This window comes from Lagopus leucura, unplaced genomic scaffold, assembly GCF_019238085.1.
Source record: "Lagopus leucura isolate 7727_CA_CO unplaced genomic scaffold, USGS_WTPT01 Super-Scaffold_100002, whole genome shotgun sequence".
NCBI classification, from domain to species: Eukaryota; Metazoa; Chordata; class Aves; order Galliformes; family Phasianidae; genus Lagopus; species Lagopus leucura.
The window spans coordinates 83,436,822-83,459,716 of NW_024962263.1; the positions used below are offsets into that span (position 1 = coordinate 83,436,822).

Below are 22,895 nucleotides of genomic sequence, written 5' to 3' on the forward strand. Positions count from 1 at the left end.
GTAGTCACAGTTTCTAATTACTTTACCAGTCCTGCTGTGATTACCAGCTCTGCAGATAAGAGCTATTTAGAGCACTTCCCATCTTTAGATCTCTAAAATACTGCGGTAAGATTATCATATCTCTCTCTGCTTCATGAACATTGAAAGATCTCTTTTTAGGTCCATCACAGCCACTGAATTCCCCTAGATCCTACAAACATAGCCAACGGAGAAGAAGATCACAGCGTTTAGCCACTTGCTCGTTGCCTGATGATTCTGTAGAAAAAGTTTCTTCTCCCTCTCCAGTTACTGATGGAAAAGTGTTCTCCATCAGTGCTCAAAATCAACAGTCATCAAAATTGGAGGGTAATGTATCTTAATCTAATAAAGAACTGCCCAAGAGAAATTGAATCATAAAAATGAGATCTTTTGTGGTTTTCATCTAATGGGACATTTTGATTTACTGTAGCTAAAGCTGAATGCTGTTCCCTTGTTATGTAACACTGCAAGCCAAGATGTTATTTGTTGGGCCTTTGTATCTTTTTTTAATATGACATTCTTTCTTTTATGTAGTACCTGATGTTGCTCATATGTCACTTGAGAAGCGTGGACCCTGTCTCCCTCTTGATTTAAGCCGTAGTTCGGAAGTCACAGCACCACTGTCCACAGAATCCACTTTCCGTAATGAGTATCCCAGTAAAGACAAGGAAGATATTCAGATGATTACATATCTTTCTTCCAAAGCAGTAACTGATGGAAGAATAGCTACAACAGCGTCAGGTAAAGAGATCCAGCGTACAATCAGTTAGGCTTACAGTTGTAGGATTAAAACATGCATGTAGTCAGTCGCATGAAAAGGGGAGATAAGCTTTTTGCTTTCTGCAGGCTTGCAAACCTACATCTCTTCAAGTGGTCCATCCATCTGGATATTCTTTGCCTTCTGCTAGCTTCAAGCTGTATTAGCACTTTCTCTAACATGCCTTAAGACAGAATTGATCTAATCATACAGAGAGAGTGTGGAATGTAAGATGCAGTATTGCCTTCAAAAATATTTTCTGTTGTTAAAACTTGTTAAAGAAAAAAAATTGTTAAAAAAAAATCATAGCTGTTTACTAACATACTAAGTCTAGACATACTCATTTATCTTGTAGCTTTAGCTTTAAATTTAGTAGAGTTTTCAGAGGCAGTCAGCATTCTTTCACCCTTCTGTTTGCAGTACAAATTTTGTCATTTTCCTGCTAGGAAATGTTATTTGAAAATACTGCTGAAATCCTCTGAATTTTATATGGATTTGGTTCACCCTCATCGTGCAAGCGTAGAGCCCAGTACGGGAATTTGGGGCTATATCTATCTCACTTCTTAATAGTTTTCTAGCTTCTGTCATTTAAGTGAATCACTTGGATAGAAACAATTAGATTCAGAGAAGAGGTCGTGTTATGATTTGCAGACCCTAAAAAAAAAATTCTTTTTAGTCTAGCATATGCTAGATGTCCATATGCCCTTTTATTTTTCGTAAATAAGGCTCCTATATGTGTATCATACCATTTTTTAAAAATTGACTTTAATAGGAAAATGATTCAATAAAGTAGGAGAAGAACAGTGAAATTATTAATTATACAGTTATTGGGAAGCTTTTTGATAAATGCGTTTTATAACAAGGGTCAGGTACTGTTACCATAAAGTATGTAATTCTGCCATTCTGAAAATAGAACTTAGACCTATTCAGAAGAAAAATGTGATTGAGTTTGCACCGAGCTGCCTGTGTAGTTGCAGTATTCTAGGTCAGTGAAAGATTTGTGCAGTGTGTGTGTGGCTGCCTTGCGTGTCTGCCCGCACACACTCACATTGGCTCTGTGTAAGCAGTGATTGATTGCTTTACTGAGTTCCAGCATTGCTACTCCAATGTGGTGCAGAAAAGACTAAGTACGATTTTGGGATCGATATCGTGTAGGTTAAATGAGATGATTTTAAACATCCCTTGTGTCCCTCTCTTTCTCTCTTCCCCTCTCTCTTTCTCTCTCTCTCCCTCAAAAGAAAAAAAAAAAAAAAAACACGTATATATTAATCTCTTAAAATAATTTGTCAAAATGAAGGCTATAGAGATTTATAATAACTTATGTAAGCTTTTAAAAATACTACGTAATTTCTCAAGTCAAACCATGTGACAATCTCAGCTTACTTCTGATATGTTGTATAGTAATAGAATCATGGATTACTGGAAAAGTTAGTTATGTAAATGTCTTTTTATTTCATGTCTTTGGCCAGTAGAATTGATTTGAGGAGGTGTATAATTGGCCACTCAGAGAACAGTATCATAATGGAAATCAACAACTTCTAGTTGCTGTCTTTTATTTTCATTTATTCGAACTCGTTTTGGTTAACAGGGATTTAACTTTTTTTTTTCTAGCATGTTTGGAGGATCATTTAAAATGTCACTGGTAATAGTGACGGGCGTTTTCTTTGTTGCCTGCTTCTATAATGGGACTGGCTTGACATTGAGTAAACTCTTTCTTCTGCATCCGTAACTATCCTTGCACTTCTTGATTCATCCAGTCCTGGCTACAGCTGTGTCTATGAAGAGAAATAACATTTTATTTGTGATTCAAAAACTTTTGATACGTCCAGACTATTCTGGATTTTGTTTTACTTTTTAAAATCTGAAGTACATTAAATCCATGTCCTTTTATTGGTGTTTCTACTGTCAGATTTTACTGAGGTCATCTGGACTGACTTAGTGATCTAGACTTCAGTGATAGTGTGGATATAGTTAGCTAAGTATGTTTAAGTTGAATATGCTTTCTTTTGTAATCAATGAAGCAACTAACTATAGTTTCAGAAATTACGGAGGTAAGTATTTAGGCTGAAATAACCTATTATGATCACTCACCCTTCTGAGGTACTTCTGAGGTTAAGAGATACTTTATATTAGACCTAGAGATGTAGGTTGTGATTTCAGAAGTTTAGAGTTCTGATGAGGCCACCTGTTGAGCAAATTGAAAAAATAAATTTGCCTCATCAAAAATCCTGCATTTTAATCACTTTTCTATTTAAAAAATACTAAACGGTATCCTTCAAAGACAAGGAATGAGGTGTGCTGAAGTACTGAAGCATAAATGGAAACTGTTAGTATTATCACAGATCATTCACTAAATCACTGCACAAAATGGACCTCTTGTTGTTCTATAAAGGCAACACAAAAGCACTGTGATCAGTTCCTTCTCTGTAGTCTACTTGGAAATTCTGCGTACTTCAGTAGACACTGGTATGCTTCTGTTTAATTGTTGAAATGAGTACTGCATTGACTGTGGTGTTATGCACTGAGTAAATAACATTTGAGCAAGCAGTCTGGAGTTTAAATTTCAAAGGAAAATATTGCTTGCAAGTAAACTAATATTACTAGTAGTTCATGTAAAACCGTGAATTATGGTGATTGAACCCTGAATTATACTGATTGTTACACTCAAATGTTTATATTTTTGTTGCTAGGAAAGTTGAAACATCAAAAGCTCTGGAAAAGAATGTCGTGCAACAAAATAAATAATTTGAACATCATATAATTTGATTTGCTGAACTGACAAAAGCAGTGCCACAAAGTGATAAATGTGTTTGTAGCACAGCATTCTGCCTGTTCTCATGCTAGTGAGGTTTCTGCCACCTGAACCATGCTAGCTCTGGAAAAGCAGTACTAGAGACATGCTGGAAGGGAAACTGTAAATATCCATGATTTGCATTTGTTTTTAATGTGAACTGAGTCTGTTTTTGTGCTAGAAACACAAAATAGATTTTGTGGTAATGGAACAATGACATAATCATCAGTTTGGCAAATCCAATCTTGAAATATCTTTCTCTGCTTTTAATTGCAGACTTCTCACATTCACTGTGTGGGAGGTGGTTGGGTAGATTCCTGAGTAGGAATAAAATGGGAATTTAAAAAAACAACATTAGTATTGTAACATCTCCATAATGGGCATATTTTTAAAATGCATATTTGCCCTTTTGCTTTTTTTACTTGCCCTTCAGACTGTGATTGTCATCTTTGTCTAATTTTGTAGTTATTTGTAAGGTGTAATAATTACACAGTTGAAAACTGATTTCTAAACCTTAATTTTTCACTTAAGATTTGAGAATTATGGATTTTTGATCTATAATGTTCTGATTCTGTACTATTACAGTAGGTATAGGTTGAGCTATGTTAGTATAAGTAAAAAACGAGAGTATTAGTTTGTATGAATAGTGACAAGAATATAGCAGTATGTGCAGGCATAACAGTAATTTCTCTTCTTGGGTAGCTATACCAAGGCAGTTTAGAGAGCTCTGTCATTGAGACGGGTGTTTGTGTGCCCATAGCAGTTCTCTGCCTGCAGTAAATATTCCCTCAAACAGTTACCTAATTACTACTTGCCTACTTTTATCAGACATTCTTGTCCTGAATTTTGAGATACTAAAATTTGTGTTGTGATTAGCAAACTTGGAATGTGTCTGACTGCTTCAGATCAGGGTTTCTTTTGAACAATGAAAGTGAAATACTAAATTCTTCTAAATGTACAGACTGGAACTGAATTATTCTAGTCATTGTTTAAAGAGAGAATAAGTGAAATTTTCATCAAAATAGCAAACCAAATTAGGTGTGTTTGGGTGATTCTTTTATGTTCTCTTTAGAAACGAGACAAGACAGCATCAAGATATGGAGAAGAGCCACTGTTTTACTGAGGTGCTAAAATATATTCACTGGGTGGCAGGTGGCGAAACAGGTTGTTCTTTAACAGAGACAAATGTTAACGAGGAAACCAAAGAAAGGAATACTTGATACAGTGTTTCATGTTGATAAGTATCCCAAGCTAATTCTCCTTGAAATAGAGGAAAGCAAAGCTTAGATGGTTCACCAGAGTCAATAGGATTAGCTTCTTATGTGTGATGTTTGACTCAAGCTTCTGGAAAGGCTCAAGAATGCACAGCTCATGAATTAGAAGGTCTCATGCAATTGAGCAGTTGCATTTGACTGCTTGCTTGATTGTGTAGTATTGTGAAGTCTTGTATTGTAGAGCTGGGGACATTTGGCATTTGAGAATGCTGCGTGGTGTGATAAATGAAGCAGCTCCTGCAGCTTTCTCACATTAGCTTTTTTTACTGCTTTCCAGAGAAGGTTGCGTAGGAGCTGGAGTGAGTTTCATGTAAAATGTGCATTGCATCATAATAGAATTGGGTTGATCTGTCCAAGCCTGGAAAGCAGCCCAATAGAGCCACCAACAAGCTGTTAGTGCCTTTCCCCCAGAGTTACAACTGATGAATTTACTAAGTTATTTTAACATTGCCTATTCCAAATCAGCTTTGTGTTTTTCCCTATCTTGACTTCTAGCAAATCTCCTTCAGGCTTTTTATTTTTTATTGCGAAGGGAGCTGATGAAGATTAGGCTTTCATAATTATGGTTGAACAGCTTCCACAATAGCAGTGAACACAGGAACATAGAGCTTATAACAATATCAGTAATTTTCTTTACCAGTACTTCTTTCTGTTTTTATTTGAGAATTACATTGTCCTGTTGGAGTATAAATACCAGCAATAAAATTGTAATTTTAGGTATTAATTATGCTAAGTTATTTCCTCATTTATATCAATTAAAGGTAGAGAAATTTCTAAGTGTAGCAAGCTTTACTGAATAGTGCAAAATAATTGTTGGTAAATGTTCGATCTCTGTGACAAATTATTACAGTAGCTTGCATGTAATTCAAATATGGATCAAATACATAGAATCAATGAAAACGCAGTAAACTGAAATATAAACACATAGCACTGAGAATTATGTATGAGAACTGTTCTCTGTTCACATACTGGAATGAGATAACTTGAATGATGTTAACAGTATCAGCACTTCTGCTGTTGGCATTGATTTCCATTACAGTGGAATGAAAAGGAAACAAAAAGGCTTAAAGTAGAAGCAAAAATAGGCTTTAAGCAGAAACATAATTTAGAAATGAATGCAAATTCCAAAACAGACAAGAAACTTGTGGCATGTATTGTTTTGTATGTAAAACTAAGATCTAGGCATTCATGTGCAGTAATTATATATGAAGTGTGATAATGTTGTTACCACTATGTGATGTTTCAGTGATCTTACTCAGCCAGTGATCTGGCTGCACCTCTTACTGAATGCCTAGTAAATCTGTCTTCTTGTTTTCAGCACCCTCGCCTCATGTACATGCCTTACATCTGGAATTGCCTTTAACCAATAGTCTAAAGTTACCAAAAGGGAGTAGTAAAAAAAAGAGGTCTTCCACATCAGTGAGCTCTGAAGGGACAGAGGTACAGTACTCTGTGCCCATAAAGGAGAAATGTTTTGAGAGTCTGAAGGAGAAAATATTAAAGAACGTGATTGAGAAGGACAAGCATTCAGAAGTTGGTAAACTACAATGCTTTTTGTTTCCAGTGCTTTAGAGAATAAAATTAACTGTAAATTGACATTAAAATCATCATTTTATTGCTTGTATGTATTATGTTATATACCAATAGACATTTTTGCATTCTAATGGTTTTTACAAGAAAGTGGGGTCATTAGTCAGACATTACACTTAAATCTCACATTCTTAAATTTTCAGGAGCAGTGAGAGTGGAAAGAAAAGGAAAACTGGAAGAGAAGAGTTCCACAACATATGGTATGTAGAGCAATGATATTTTTAGGAAAAAGTTAAAAGCCTCTTAACATTTACTTGATGCCTCTAAAGCACAGATATAGGAGTGTAAAATATCTCCAGAGTTCAGCTGTATTTCCTTAGTTCGGGATCTTAAAAACTTTTAACGTATATGGCAAATTGATAGTAAAGGAATAACTGTGTAAGAAAAGTAATGTTCTCAGAAGAAGGATTTGTGTAGTGCCTGTGAGGGGCCGAAGCCAAAGGTGGGTGTTTTTGGTTGTTGGATTGTTGTGGTGGGTTTTTTGGTTGTTTTTTCCAGTTCAATTAGTGATCACAGAATCACAGGATTGTAGGGACTGGAAAGGACCTCTAGAGATCATCGAGTCCAACCTCCCCTGAAAAGCAGGCTTCCTAGACAAGGTTTCACAGGTGGGTTTTGAGTACCACCAGAGAAGGATAATCCACAACCTCCGTGGGCAGCCTGTTCCAGAGCTCTGACACTTTCACCGTGAAGAAGCTCTTACGTGCATTTGTATGGAATTTCTTATGCTCCAGTATGTGGCTGTTTCCCCTTGCCCTGTTGCCACACACTGCTAAAAAGTCTGGCCTAATTCCTTTGCCTCCCACAGTGGGTCAGATCCCCTCTGTCATCCTTTCTTAAATAGACCCTAAATAGACTAAATAAACACTAAATAGACCCAGGTCACTCAGCCTTTCCTCGTAAGAGAGCTTCTCCAGGCCCTTTATCATCTTAATGGCCCTCCACTATACTCTTTCCAGGATACTACAGTGGTACTGCATTTATTTTGATGTGGTGGCCTATGAGAACAAGAGGAGAAAAAGGATAAGTTTGTGTTAGTAACAAAACATTTGGTAATTTGTGAAGTAAGAGGCCTATGGTTTTCCCCAGCGTAAATATTACAGTTAAAGATGGAATGAGAATTCATATATGAATTGGCCTGTTTTTTTCCGTGAGGGAAGAGTTATGCTTCTGAACAGCACAAGAAGATACTAAGATTCAGTATGTATTTATATACAAGAAATAATCCTTGAACACTGGCATTAATGATTTCCTTTCTGTAACAATTCAGTTTCCTTAGCTTGCTGTTGATTACTTAGAAAATGACCATGGAGTGACTGTGCTGTGAGATATATTTTGTCTGGGAGAACTAATAAATAGAATTTCTCTAAGCTAAAGTGCTTGTTCTTGTGCATATATCAACAGTGCTGCTTATAAGTGAACTGTGAAGCAAGAGATGCACCGTAAATTTTAGTCAGAATCATTTTTTATGAAGATATTGCTTGAAAGTGCTGACAGCATGAGCAGTCTTGTGACAAAGAAATTTCCTTTAAAGCCTTTAAACTTTCTGTAAGTGTGAAATGTGTTATTATCACATCTTTGTGTTTGGGATTTTGCGCTATTGAAGGCTTTTTTCTAATAAACCACAAGTTAAATAGCCGTTAGGAACTACTTAATTAACATTGCTTACCCCACCGGAATAGTTTGAAATTAAAATGTTGAGCTAAAAAAAAATAAGCAGTTTAGAGTGATATTGTTTTAAAATGATCAAGTTTTCTTTCAGGTAAAAAGAAAGAAAAGGAAAAGGAGAAAAAAGAGAGAAAAGAAAAAGATCATAAATCAAAACAGAAAAAGAAGAAGAAAAAGAAGAAGAAATCTAAACAGCATGGTAAGATAAATGCAATTTTTGAAAGTGAGCCAAACCATTTGGTGCTTTTCTGACATTAGATATTAAAATTTGTTTCCCAACAATGTAAATACAAAAATTAGAAATTTCAGAGAACAGCTTGTGGCCTTAATGTTATAACTAAACTTGGGTCTGTGACCTTTGTGCCTATTTATAAGCTTGTCTCTACATGGTAGATAGAGGTATTTCATAAACCTTTTCTGTCAAAGTATTATAAACAGGTAATAATGGTTTTACTTCTTGTCTCTTTAGACTTGTCATTTTAAGCTCTTCAAATGTATCTACCTCTTATGTTGTTTGGACATTACAATAATTCTACTGTTTAATCTGTTGCTAAATTTCAGAGGTTTGTTGTATGAGATGGGGCCCTTTGGTGCCCTGGGAGAGACTCAAACAAGGTGTGTTCTCCTGCCATTGAGTTCTTGGGAATGAGCCGCTGGGGGGCGGAGTTCCTGTGAGGGTCCAGCAGAGCCCTGCAGTTGTTTTTGTACTTCTTTGTGGGTGTGTAGGTGTGCATTTATTGCTTAACTTGTCGGGATAATCTGCAATTACTTCTAGAAAGCGTTGTTGAAATGCTGCAGATAGATCTAAGGAAAAGAGATCTACCAGTAGGATCTCTAAGGATAACAGATGATAAAGGATGAACTCAGGACAAAAAGAAGATACTGTGCGAGTTCTTTCTTACCCATACAGATAAAATGTTGTATGAAAAAGTATTCCTCTATACGTTCTGAGGCTGATAGATATGGGGGGGAGTATTAAATGTGTTGTTTTTTAATACTTAGCTACTGAACTTCGTTGTGTCTCATATTGGAAATTTCTGGAAAAATTGTAACAATGGGTATTTGCTACTTCATGTTCACAGCTTCATCGTTCCTTAAATCTCAATGTCAGTGTTTTTTATTTCTCCTATTAATTTTTTTCGAACACTTTTTTGAGACTTCTCACAAATTTTACTTACTGTAACATTAACTTAATCTTGTTAACTTTGCAGATTATTCAGATTATGAAGATAGTTCCGTTGAATTCTTGGACAGGTGCTCTTCTCCATTGACGCGGTCCTCGGGAAGCTCTCTGACTTTGCGCAGCATGTTCTCAGAGAAGAATACATCATACCAGTATCCAAGAGCTATCTTGTCTGTTGACCTTAGTGGAGAAAGTAAGTTGACTGGCGCAGAAGTCTCAATTTGTAGGTTTAGTTGCTTAGGAAATATAATTTTAAAGAAAATGTTTCGTATAAATTCTTCATGTAGGTATGAGTTGTGACTGACTTCGAGTTAAGTAGTTGAAGCAGCCCTGCAAAGAAGGCCTTGGGGGTCCTGGTGGATGAGAAGCTGGACATGAACCAGAAGTGTGCTTGCAGCCTGGAAGGCCAACTGTGTTCTGGGCTGCATTAAAAAAGGGGTGGCCAGCAAGGAGAGGGAGGTGATTGTCCCCCTCTACTCGGCTCTTGTGAGGCCCCATCTGCAGTACTGCGTCCAGGCCTGGGGCGCACAGTACAGGAAGGACATGGAGCTCTTGGAATGGGTCCAGAGGAGGGGCACTAAGGTGATCAGAGGACTGGAGCACCTCTCCTATAAAGAAGGGTTGAGGGAACTGGGCTTGTTTAGCTTGGAAAAGAAAAGGCTTTGGGGAGACCTCATTGTGGCCTTCCAGTACTTGAAGGCAGCATATAAGCAGGAGGTAGAACGGCTGTTTATGAGGGTGGATAGTGATAGGACAAGGGGAAATGGTCTTAAACTGAGACAGGAGAGGTTTAGGTTAGATATTAGGAGGAAGTTTTTCACGTAGAGGGTGGTGACACACTGGAACAGGTTGCCAAGGAGGCTGTTGGTGCCCCATCCCTGGAGGCATTCAAGGCCAGGCTGGATGTGGCTCTGGGCAGCCTGGTCTGGTGGTTGGCAAACCTGACTGTGGCAGGGGGGTTTCAACTAGATGATCGTTGTGGTCCTTTTCAAACCAGGCCACTCTATGATTCTGTGAAGCATAAGTGTTTAGACTCCTCAAGCTTTCTACATTGAACTTGTGTATGACATTACATTAAAAGCATTTGAGGGGACCATCAAGAAATCTTAATGTACCAGCAGTGCATTTGAGTGTGATTTTTTTTTTTTTGACATGTGCAAGTTAAGACTTCCAAATGACAGAAAAATTGTTTTGTTTTGTTTTGTTTTTTTTTTTTCAAGTATTGAGTTTCTTTATACACAATCTCATGACTTTTTACTAGACCTTTCAGATATGGAGTTCCTGGATGATTCCTCTACAGAGAGTTTGTTGCTCAGTGGTGATGAATACAATCAGGATTTTGATTCAACTAACTTTGAAGAGTCTCAGGATGAAGATGATGCTCTCAATGAAATTGTTAGATGCATTTGTGAACTGGATGAAGAAAATGGCTTTATGATTCAGGTAAAGGAATTAGGGGGGGTGTACTTTCCACATAAATTTTGTGCTTTTGAAGATTCTCTTCTAAGGTGTTGGAGACTGAATTTACATTGAGAGTTGTAAATAGAAGTGATCAGTAATAATAAAATATTTTATGCTTGATGTGATTCTCCAGCATATGCTGAGCACTTTCTCTTGGATGGGTTTCTTCTAACCATTTAATATACAGAACAGGTTTGTAAGGAAGAGTGAACTTTTTTTCTCATAGTTGGGGAAAAAATGCTTTTCCACACACAAATCATTCTCTCTGTCTGCAGACCATTGTAGTTATACCAGCATTTCTGGTTTAGTCCTTACTTTTGACAGTACCTGCTATAGACACCTCAAGTCTACTCCACTCACTAAATTCACTGCAGCTGTATACAAGATGAGTGACTCTCTGTGTAAGATCTCTTCCATACAGATGTTAATATCAGCATCTTTGTGTTGCAAAGTTTATGCTTCATTTTTAAAACAGTAATTCTCAAACAAGAAACTACTTGCTCATTTTAGAAACTACTAAAATTGTTAGCCTTAGTATAAAAATGTAACTATTGTTTAAAGAGTGTGTGATGTCTGTGTGGCATCCAGCCATTGACAGGTTGCAACTACTGCTTCGTATGCATTTGTATTGCAATGAAGGGTTGCTTTTTCCATATAGCAATGAATAATTCAAAGTCTTTGTGTCAAGGAATTTGTAATAGAGTGATTAGATCAGATGCAGTGAAAAGTGAGGAAGAACTCGGTTGTCAGTAGCTTTAAGAAGTTCATGAATTTCTTCTTTTTTTTTTTTTGCACTTAAATGAAAGGTATGTATTCCACTATCAATGTGGTATTGTTTCTATTGAAAAATACTTTATAATAAGCCTTTAATTGAGTTCTGAAGGAAGCAAGAATGGTTGTCCTGTTAATAGACTTGCAAGTGAGTCTTTGGAAATTAAAGGAAGTTCTGAAAAAGAAGTACACAGACTGTCCCTGGAAATGCATACTAAAATGCAGTGGTATGATGGAGGAATTGAGCAGCAGTTCAGCAGTGGTGATAACAACACAGGAAAAAATAGACCAGTGTAGAAGTTTTTGGAGAGAGGAGAGGAATTTGTAACCATAGTGGTATGACAAGAGGAAAGGTGTTTTGAACATGCTGATGCTCAACATACATGTCACCAGAGGAGTGAGTTTCAACAATGAAACAGCAGATATTTAGAAATCAAGCAAAACACTAACCTAAGAAAAGGAAATAGAAGTGGTAGTTTCCTGCCCACTTCTTATACCCAGTGACAGCCTAATGTTGACCACTTGTCTCCTTTCCATACTTTGTGTCATTGAGAGCAACCAGTTCACTGTTTCTAAGCCTTCATGTCTTACCACTTCTGTTTTGCTCTCCTATTCTCTTATTTCTCCTCTTTCATTTTCTCTTCATTTTCTTTTTCTTTTAGATTTTCCATTGGCGCGATATTAAAAACACATCTTTCTAGCGCACTGCAGAGATGCTTTGTAAATATAAATAATTAAACTGAAGAGTTTTCTACTTTTCACTGTTATGCTGTAATGTATTACATTATCTTTCTACTTTACTGTAATGTATTTTTCTGTCTTATGTTGCACTACTAAATGTCTAGGTGCTAACTGTTGAGTGTTGTAATAAAATACTATTAAATATTGCGTCTTCATTTTTTTTCTCCAGTTTGGAATTTGTGGGTGAGAAAACTAAAGCTACCTTTTAGCTTTATGTCTTTGCCTACCCAAACACAGATGACCCAAATATATATTATTATGCTCAAACATGCTGTTTAAGTTAAACTGTTGTTCATTGAATTTTGATGATACAAGTAATAGTTTCTGATTTTTAAATCTGCTTAGTTTTAGTTTTTGCTTTTGTGTTTGTTTTTTTTTATGTCAGTGCGAAGAATGCTTGTGTTGGCAGCACAGTGTATGCATGGGATTGTTGGAGGACAGCATTCCAGAGCAGTACATCTGTTATATCTGCAGAGATCCACCAGGTATGAGTAAACCACCTTTATCTGCAGTTGTCTGCTTGGGTTTTCTAAGCAGAAGTGTTATACCTCGCTTAAAATGTTAAAGCTTTGTCCGTTTTATGTTTGTTTCACTTATTTGAGGTTAGGTCTTCTAAGTCTTACTGTAGCAGAGATTTACTTTTCTTTCAGCAATGTCTTGTTAAACTTGGCTAAATCTTCCTCATGACTCGAGTTACCATAGCTTTGTTTTTTGAACTGAATTCTTTCAAACCTTTAGGTCTTCTTAATTTCATTGTACTCCGAAAAGACTTTGCAAATGAAACTTTCTTGTTCAAAAGTTTGCCTTGCTTATACTTGAAATTGGATCTATTTGTTTAAATATATTTTTTAGATAAAAGGACTCATTACCACAGTACACATATATATGCTATGGCTGTTGTTTAATATTAGGATTTTGTAATGTTTGTGTTTGCTTGGAATTGTGTAAATAAGTTGAATGTGTTATATATATGCAGAAGTCTGGCACTCATGTTAAACATTAGCATGCAAAATGCATCTTAAACTTTAAGTTTTTAATGTTTCTTCTAACAATTGTTACAAATGTCCTCTAGTGATTCATCCAACAGGGTATCTGAAGCCCATTTGCAGAAGTGTTAAATAACAGTTTTCATTAGCTCTTCTTGAGAAGAATATTTAGAAATCAGAGCTGGATGGATGTGATTTTTTTCCATTTGCCCAAAACTGATTGTCGGTTGATAATATAAAGTCATGTCTCGTAGTTCCTTATGTGGTGTACTCTGAGCAGTCAACCCTTTTCTTATAAATAACAACTAATTTGTCTTGTGTTCTTTCCCTGCGCTGTACTAGGTACTTCGTTATCCCCTGCTATACGGAGACTGTGTCCCTAAATTTTATCTTCTCTCCCTTCCTAACCATTACTTCTTTTCTTTCTATGTCAGGAGAAAAAGGTCATTCACAATGTCAGTATTTTAAAGTGTATTGGGATAATGGGCAGAAAGGAGATAGACAGGGTATTCTCCTGAAAGGTATGAAGGGCTTCCATCAACCCGTTCTTTGTTATGTATGTGATGATAGTGTGATATGACATTGAGTGTAAGATAATGCAATCTTAGTCAGTTTGTTTGTCTGGGTTCCTCTCTGTAAACAAAAATAATTAGCATTATATATTGCTGTTGCTTTTTTTTTTTTTTTTTTTTTTTATAATTAAGTTACCTTAGAAGCATTAGCTAAGTACTCCTTAATGCCTGTTGGGTTAAAATTGTAGATGATATTGTAGCACGGGATACATAGAGGCTGCTTATATTGTTATCCTGTCTAGCAGTGTTTGGCTAAACACCTCTCGAAGAAGAGTGTAAGAGTTCTGCTGTCACATTTTTGAGTTTTCTCTTTTCATGAAGCCGTTTTCTGGCTTATTGTAAGTAGATATTAAATACATTGTTGAAGGAAAATATTTGTTACTTTTTCCGAAATAACCTAGATGTTTTGGGCATAAGCATATAAAATCCACTCTCCAACACTTCCATCAGTAATTTAATTACTTTTTAACTTTTGCAGCTTTTGTAAAAAGAAATGTTAAGTGCCAATTATTTAAAAAGATTTTTTTTTGCAGTTAGATTGACGTACACTTGTACTTTAATCACAAAGGTAATTAGATTTTTCATTTCCAAGTGTCGTTTAGAGAGAGTGAGTTTTCAGCTTTGCTTTGAAAGTAAAGTAGCAAGTGTTCCCTTTATATATCCTAGAAAATTGAGTTTTAGATAATCAGTAAAATAATAAGGTCTTGAATCATTCTGTCATGGATATTAGGAGACATTTAGGAGATAAAACAAATAATTTTAGCACTTTAGTTTTAAATGCAGTTCTGTGGCTTTAGATGTGCCTGAATCTGTGAATTGCTTACTCCAGGTCAGAGGTGGAGTGCCAAATATCTTTACGATAAAGACTGGCTAAACAATGGACACATGTGTGGCTTATCATTTTTGAAAGAAAACTACTCTCATCTTAATGCCAAAAAGATTGTGTCAACACATCACCTACTGGCAGATGTATATGGTGTAACAGAAATATTGCATGGACTGCAGTTGAAGATTGGGATATTAAAGTAAGTATCAGTCCAGATTTATCAGGATTTATTGTCATCTTTTAAAATATATTTTTTAAATATATCCAAGCTACCATTTCCATGCACGTTATTTTATCACGTTAAAGTTGTTCCTTATAAAATAGTTGAAATAGTTCCACTGCAACATGTACCTTCATCTTCTTCAGCAGAGTTGGTTTATAATTTGTAGTATGTTTTCCTTTTTTGCTGTTGCTTGATTTTTTTTTATTATTTTTTTTTATTTTTTTAATTGCTGACTTGGTGCTAATGGGGCAGTGTGAATTTATTCTGAATTGATAAGTGACCTAGCAGTGCTTTCTTATTTTTGATAATGGCACTTCTCTTAGCTGTTATCTATCAGAAGTGGATTTATAGTAGTACAGCGTTGTAGGAGGAACTTCTGTATAACATTTTTCTCATCTTTTTTGTAGAAATAAACATCACCCAGACCTTCATCTCTGGGCTTATTCAGGAAAGCGAAAAGAACAAGAACAAATAACTCTTGGGGTAGAGAAAAAGATGACTTTTCCACATACTGTTAATCCAACTGAAAGGACATATCACAGTCAAAACCATAAAGAACCACCTAGTTTACCCCAGAAAATGGAAGACACATATATCACGAGTGAGCACAGTTACCAAAAGCCACAGAGTTTTGGTCAAGATTGCAAAGCAGTCGCTGAACCTATGAGCTCAGATGATGAAGATACAAGTAGTTTTGAGGAAGACCAGGAATTTTGTTCAGAGAACAAAAACTGTTTACAGTATTCTTTTAAAGATGACGGCATGAATGAGCAGGTAAGTACCATCTTTCATCTGGGAAGTTTCTTAATTAGGCAAATACATTTAATCTGATAAAGGTCAAGTACATAAGTATTCAGAAATGTTTGTTAGAACTCAACATACTCTATCAGCACCAATCAGTGGAATCAAAGTAAGATTGCTGAAATTCTTTCAGCAAAGTAGACGTATTGGTGAAGTGCAAAATGAAGTATTGCCTGTGCTAAAACTGTTTATATTTGTTCTTTTCCAATGTTACAAAAAGAATAAAAAACAGAACTTAAGTGTTTTCTGAGAGCTGAGGAAAACAGAACAAGCTTTCTTTTTTCTCTCAGTTCTATTTTCTACTTGCACTTTTAACTAAGATTTGCATTAGTGTTTATTATCATACCATACTCTCCTTTCAACAGTGATATTACCTAGAAGTCCACAAATAATTATACCAATTTAAAAATTGTGTACAATTTCTTTTGAGTTCTTAATACTGCATATTTCTTCTAATTAAAATTTTCAGACTTTTAGTCAGGATTACATTTGGTAATGTAATATGTCTTTCTCAGCTTTGCATTACGTGTTTGAATCCATTGCGTTATGGAAAAGAGCTGATACTTTGTAGTCTGGTCTTAGTCAGAAATTCTCTTTAAGGAAAAAAAAACAACGCAAAACAACAACAAAAAGCAACAACAAAAAAAAAAACCTTTCTGTTTTCTACAATATGAACTGTGAGAATAAATCGCTCAACTCATCCACTTTTCGAAGTACAGTTTCTGATGTGGAGGAAATGAGTAAGATGCATCTTTTTTCTTCTAATTCTAGTTTTAAATGTGGCATGTAAGCTGTATGATCTGAATGGGAAAATTTTGGCTCATTCTAGTTAGAATTGACTGCTAAATTGCGTGTTTGTGTAGTAAATAGACATGCAGCAGTATCAGATAGGCTTTCTTTCCAACAGTAGGTTATATATTTACAATGACAATTTTCTTAGGATTAAGTGGAAAATGTGAGCAGTGAAAAAATGTTTCTGGTAGAGACTAAGTCATATACCTGAAGAGCTGGGTGCTCTCTCTGCCAAACTGGGAGGAGATCCTTTGGGACAGTATCAGAATACTCCTTTTGGGATGCCTTAGTTCATCTTCCTGTCAGCAGTTAGCCCTGGTAGTACAAGAAGGCTTACTGTGTAGTCTTAGATGTGTTGAAGAGCACTCTTGATTTCTCCATGAGCTACTTTGTTACTCAAGAGCATGCTGACGCTCAAGTGACGTTTTGTCATGAAGTGGCTTCAGTGTAAAGAGCTCTCTCCACTTCTCCTTGTCAAACTTCTGGTTTGGATTTTACGTTCTCCTTTCTAGCTTCCTGTCTTTTCCTAGTCATGGAATCTTAATGTCACAGAATGGCTTAAATTAGAATCTACAGATCTGTTGCAGATCTTCTTTTCTTTTACAAGTTATGATCAGATTATTTTATTCAGATCCCTTTTTGGACTGTACATTTACTTTTTCCTTCTGAAAGCGTGATCTTGCCCCACCTGACTCTCCTACTTATTTCTTCTTCAGAAGTTGTTGTGTATTCTACTTCCTACCACCTCTTTCAGCACTTCTTGATGGTCTGTGTTGGTCTGGCTTCTTGGTCTCGTAGCTTAGAAGAGGGCCTGTTTGGTTTTAAGTTATGTCTTATGAACTGACCAGTTCAGTGAAACAGAGGTCATATAAAGAAAGTATATGGTAGGAAAAAAGAAAAAAACAACTTTGTTACTTAATCTGTAATTGTCTCTATGTCAAGATTTTTTTCTTGTTGCCACAGGCATCTGAAAAATACAACAGAGGATCTAGATGTCAGGATTGTGTAAATGAAGCCTCATCCAGCAAGGAAAAAACAGCATTCTTCTGTTGTAGGTGTACAGAAAAGTCTGAAAAGTATCAGAAATGGGGCATTTAATCTATATATAGAATATTTCCAGTGTAATTATGAGAGATATAGTGAAAGCATTCTGAGGTATCTGAGAGATGGAAGATACTATCTAGTTTGAGAGTTTAGAAGCATTTATGACGTTCAAAAATGTTCTTTGGTAAACTTTGTGAATATTGTGAATATTAACAGCTTGTCCTCTAGGTCTTGCTTACAAAGCTGCCAGCAGGATGGTCTAAGTTGGACTGATTTTTTTTTTTTTTTAAAGTAAGACTTAGATGAAATAGTTAATTTTGGCTTATGAAGTGACTGAAGATCTGTCACTATTTCCTGATTTTCATACTGTTTATGACTGGGAGAAGACATGCGAAGTCTGTGCTGATGTGACATGGAAAGAACTTTGGCACTTCTTTTTTGTACAAGTGTATTAAAATGATTAAATTCACTACTTGCTGTCACGTGAAAGCCATTCCTTGCCTTGAACTGATTCTTTGTGAGCACGTATCTTGAGTTTTCCTTGAATTAAGTCCCTAAAACAGAATTGTTAATAGTGAAAGAACTTCCATCAGAAATGAAGTCATAATGAGCATGAAATTGAAACTTCAAATCCTTCGAAGTAGCGGAGATTCTGAACACTTTGATTAATGTGTTTTTTTCAATCTGGTGTACTTTCTTTGGTCACAGCCAGTGACTGAAACATCAGATAGATAAGATGAGAAATTTGTTTGCTGTCATCTTAGAAATAATTAGTTTCTTCAAAGCAAGCTAATCTTCCACGTACAGCACATTTGCATAACATGGCTGCACAGCTCCCCATGTTGCCATCCCTGTACCTGTCCCTGCTCACGTTTAATTCTGGCTAAAACTTGTGGTGGCAAGTTACAGAGAATCACAGGGTAGGCAGCAAAGACTTCTGTTTGAAACAACAGATGAATGGCCAATTTTGCAAAATAATGACTTCCGACATCTTGGATGTTGTTGTATTTTGTGCAGTTTTCATTTATTCTTTGCCTATACTTGGAGGAATCCTTTGGGTTTTGTGTATTTCTGTCGATGTTACACTGATGCAGTTCAGCACTTCATGAATTGAGTCATGATTTTTATAAACAGAGCACAGAAATACAATGTGTCTACTGCATTAAACAAAACTTGACCTGCCCTCACTCCTACTTGTTCTCCCATTTAAAAAAAAATGCTCATTTCTATGGAATTTGCATTTTGCTTGTTTTAGTCTGCTGAAGTGTTATGATACATGGTGGCCGAGTATGCTTTTTGTCAAGGAGGCAGAAGTACAGTTCTAAAACAGTGTAGTGTATCATGACATTCAAGGGTCAAAATGAACACTAGCAATTAAATAGATGCTCTTAAATGGCGTTTTTTTCTTTCTGTTGCCCCTATGAAGAAGAATTCTGCTGAAGGAAACACTGTGTTTGTTTGTAATGAAAGAAAAGGCTCAGAGGAACAAGTGGATACACATCTTCAATGGCAGCTAAATCTCCTTACCCATATAGAGAATGTACAGAATGAAGTCACCAGCAGGATGGACCTGATTGAAAAGGAAGTTGATGGTAACTGCATTTACAGATGCTTATTAATGTACCTAAAATAGCTTATATCATAGCCACTTGTTAAAGGCAATATCAGACTGAGGATTTTTTTTTAAGTATTGTTTTCAAAACTGGATACTCAAAATTATATTCTGAGCTTGCACTTCTGGTTTCACCCTCTTCCACAAGGTTTTACTGTTTATTAAAGTAACTTAAATTGGTCAGGACGCTTGAGCTCAGGTCTGTAGTATCAGATAGATTTTTAGAAATTTTAGATGATTTGTCTGGTCTTTGTCCAGATGTGGATTATAAAGTTGACAGCCTTTTTCTGCAGCTGGCTTGATTGTTCTGTTGATTGACAGTATTTAGGAAAAGTTTGTTCATTCTGCTGTCATTTTCAATTTGCTATATTAGTGTGTAAATGGATTCAGGAAAACAAACCAGGCTTCCTGGGAAGACATGCATGAGATTGTACTGCAGAAGTAAACATTGCAGCACATGAATTTACTCACTAGTTGTAGAAAGTTAGGAATGAGGGGAACTTGAGTGCAGTGTTTTCATGAGAGTCCTTCATAATTATTTGACAAATGGTCATTTGATTCTTATTTGTGGTCTTATTACTGCTTCATATGAGGCATTATTTCTAGAAGTACAAGGTTTGTCTATTTCCTTCTTTTATCTCTACAAGCATAGAAGTTAATTTAAAAACACTGAAGATTGGAAAACTGTTCCGTAGTCTGATTCTTATAACTAGGAGCTTAATTAAGTGACAGGAGTGAACCTAGAATTTCACTGATCATGACATTCCCAGACTGCTTCTTCCGTTGCAGATCTGTCATAGGTAGAAGGCTCTGGGCTGAAGTTTCTTTTTTATGTATAGGACAATAAATTATTAGCCAAGGCTGTACTTTGCTCTCAGGTATCTATAGTAACAATCAAATCAGAAGATATGCTTGAATTGTTGAAAAATCACAGCCTCAATATTTTTTCCCTTCTCATTAAGGATAAAATATTAAAGAAAGGTTTAATTGTTCTGAAAGTTGTTTCTCAGAGACTCATTCTGATTAATTTCTTCTTCATTTTCCTTTGTAGTTTTAGAAAGCTGGCTTGATTTCACTGGAGAACTGGAGCCACCAGATCCTTTAGCAAGATTGCCTCAGCTGAAGCGACGTATTAAACAGCTTTTACTTGACATGGGGAAAGTACAGCAAATAGCAACACTTTGCTCTGTATGACAAAAGGAAGAATAAAGAAATAAAAATAGGTTCTCTACGGTGAATTTTATTACTAGCCACAAGACTGATAGGAAGACAGCAAAAAGCTGAGCATTTATATTGTTCTTTGATTATTACATTAATAGCCTAAACTTTTAGGGAGTGGAGAGGAAACCTAGAGTAAGCAATCTGTTATACTGAAAATCTACATTTTCACATCCAAACCTCAAAATATGATGTATTACATACTGAGAAATGTTAGTATCTCAGTATGATAAACGAGGAAACTTCTGCATACAGGAAAGCTGAACAAAATCTGCAAAGAATGGTTCTGCTATTTTGAAACATGTAGTGGAAAATTCTAAATCCGTGGAATTCAGCTGACTAAAACTTTTTGAACTGCATTTTTACAAAATTCTTATCAGTAAAAGACACAAAGAGATCTGCATCCTCTCTACAAGAAAAGTTTTTAGATTATTTTCTTTTCTCGTGAATATTCAGGAAAGTGAGCATATTAGCTTTGATTTTGAAAAAAGCTACTTGTCACGGTCTCCTTTTCAAAGTATTTTTTTAAATAGAAAATTTTATTACAGCACCCTTGGGCTCCTTTAAAACGTAAGTGGCAAACAATGGTCACATGTGCCAAATAATGTTACAACCACTGGATTGAGATTTTCATTATGGCTTACATGAAGGTTTTTTCCGTATTCCTACTTGGTGCCAGCAATCCATCCAGAATTATATCTAGTTTATATTTTTTATGTTCTGTGGGGAGTATTCAGGATTCAAAGTACAATTTTTGTCCTGGGTAGTTCTGTTCTGGTGTTACTTCACCATCCTCAGCTGGGATGAGGAAATGACAAGAGCAGTGAAACTCTCTGTGGCTGTCAGTGTACTCAACCACTAGAATAAATATTGCAATATACATTATACAAGATTTATTTTTTTGGAAAAAAAAAAAAAAGACAAAAAAAAAAAAACAAAACAAACAAAACAAAACAAACAAAAAAAAAAAAACAAGAAAACTTCCAGCTTCAGTAAATGCAACATCATGAAACCAAAGGCAACCTAGCTGCTCTGTTAGCTTCTGCTGGTTTTTGAGCCCAGGACTTTCCCTGTGCTTATAAGTTGCCGCTGTACCCAGTGCTACGTACATACTTGTATGTGTATGTGTATACATACACAAATACATTTATACATAGTATATACATTTATATCTACACATCTATTTTTTTTCAATAGATTATAAGAACTGGTGGTTAACATAAAACGTTACCTTTTAACAAACAGTTTCTAAAATTGAAAATAATGTATGTACAGGTTTTGAAATTTGTAAAATATGACTGTTAGAAGGAGGCTATTTAACTGATGACAAAGATACTTGAACATTTTATGCCTCACATCTGTTTATCAGTTCTAGTTATCTGTATAAATGCATTTTAGAACCGATAGACAGTAAACTTGAATTTACCTTTTGATAAGAGTACAAGCCACTGTACATTCAAAAATTATTTAAATTTGCAAACACACTGTTCTATATGTAAGGTACTGTATGTAAAACTGTTTATTAAAACTATTCTGCGTACTCTACATTTTCAATTTTTTTTCCTGATCTACATACAACTGTTGTTATAATGTACAGACATCAGAAATTCTTGGAATGCCTTCTGAGGATTCATAAAATTGAAAAATGTGCCAAAGATGGTTTAACTGGGAAAGACACTGCAACCTGTGCACTGAACTTTTATGATAAAAGCATTATTGAGTAGTGTGGCTGCTTAAAAAAAAAAAGAACCCAAAAACCTTCCCTGATATTTCTTGTCTGTCTCTCTTGTTTGAATTTACCGCTTCTGATGTGCAAAACAAAGTGTAAGCCCATGTTACTGAGTGGTTGCTATTCAAAACTTGCCACATCAAGCTTGTAAGAGGTATTGAAGAGCTATGATAACATGGAAGGTGACTGTAGAATCACAATTAGCAACTTTGCAATACATCAGGAGGAGTTGTTGACATTTTAATAGCTGTTAATAAAGAAAGTATTCTGATGTGTAACATAGTCGGATTAGTTGAGTGACCTACTTGCTTTTGGTATGTGGGACTTTAATATATTATTCACTTGCTGCATATCCTTGAATGTGTTGCTGTGTGAACTATATAAGAGAAATGGAAATCCAGTTAACTTACTTTGAAGGAAAGTGGAGTGTACTTACAAACTTTTATACAGCATACACTGTAGTGATGTTATGCAGTGTGTGTGATACAATAAACTATAGATGCTATGGAAGGTGGAGGTGAACTAAGAAATTCCAGGTGAGAGAAATGAGATGACCTTTGTAGTGTAGAGGTGGAGAAATGGTATCTGAAAAGGAAGTCGTAAGGTCAGAGCTGAAGTTGCCTGTGCAGCTTTCACTTGTCTTCCCTGTATATGTGTATGCAGCAGCCTAAATTTACATGAATACTCGACTTTATTTCTGAGGATCCTGCCTGATTCAGGATGGACTCTGCTTACTGAAACAACAAATCTGATTAACATTTGTTTGTCTTCATTTCTTGTGTAGTCGGTCGTTATTAACAGATACATTCCTTGCAAGCATTCACGTCTTGTGAGAAAA

General features: G+C 35.7%; 1 protein-coding gene across 2 annotated transcripts in view; it reads left to right on the top strand.

Moving 5' to 3' along the window:
- PHF20L1 (PHD finger protein 20 like 1) overlaps window positions 1-22,339 on the top strand; it is a 49,662-nt gene extending 27,323 nt beyond the window's left edge. For both annotated transcript variants that reach the window (XM_042868908.1, XM_042868910.1), the window contains 11 exons: window positions 160-345; window positions 553-759; window positions 6,574-6,630; window positions 8,193-8,297; window positions 9,310-9,474; window positions 10,543-10,724; window positions 12,640-12,739; window positions 14,642-14,837; window positions 15,269-15,635; window positions 18,925-19,090; window positions 20,162-22,339. In XM_042868908.1, the coding sequence (XP_042724842.1) occupies window positions 160-345; window positions 553-759; window positions 6,574-6,630; window positions 8,193-8,297; window positions 9,310-9,474; window positions 10,543-10,724; window positions 12,640-12,739; window positions 14,642-14,837; window positions 15,269-15,635; window positions 18,925-19,090; window positions 20,162-20,304 (1,874 nt within the window). In that variant the 3' untranslated portion in view covers window positions 20,305-22,339. The remainder of the gene's footprint in view (window positions 1-159; window positions 346-552; window positions 760-6,573; window positions 6,631-8,192; window positions 8,298-9,309; window positions 9,475-10,542; window positions 10,725-12,639; window positions 12,740-14,641; window positions 14,838-15,268; window positions 15,636-18,924; window positions 19,091-20,161) is intronic.
- Window positions 22,340-22,895: the final 556 nt, after the last annotated feature.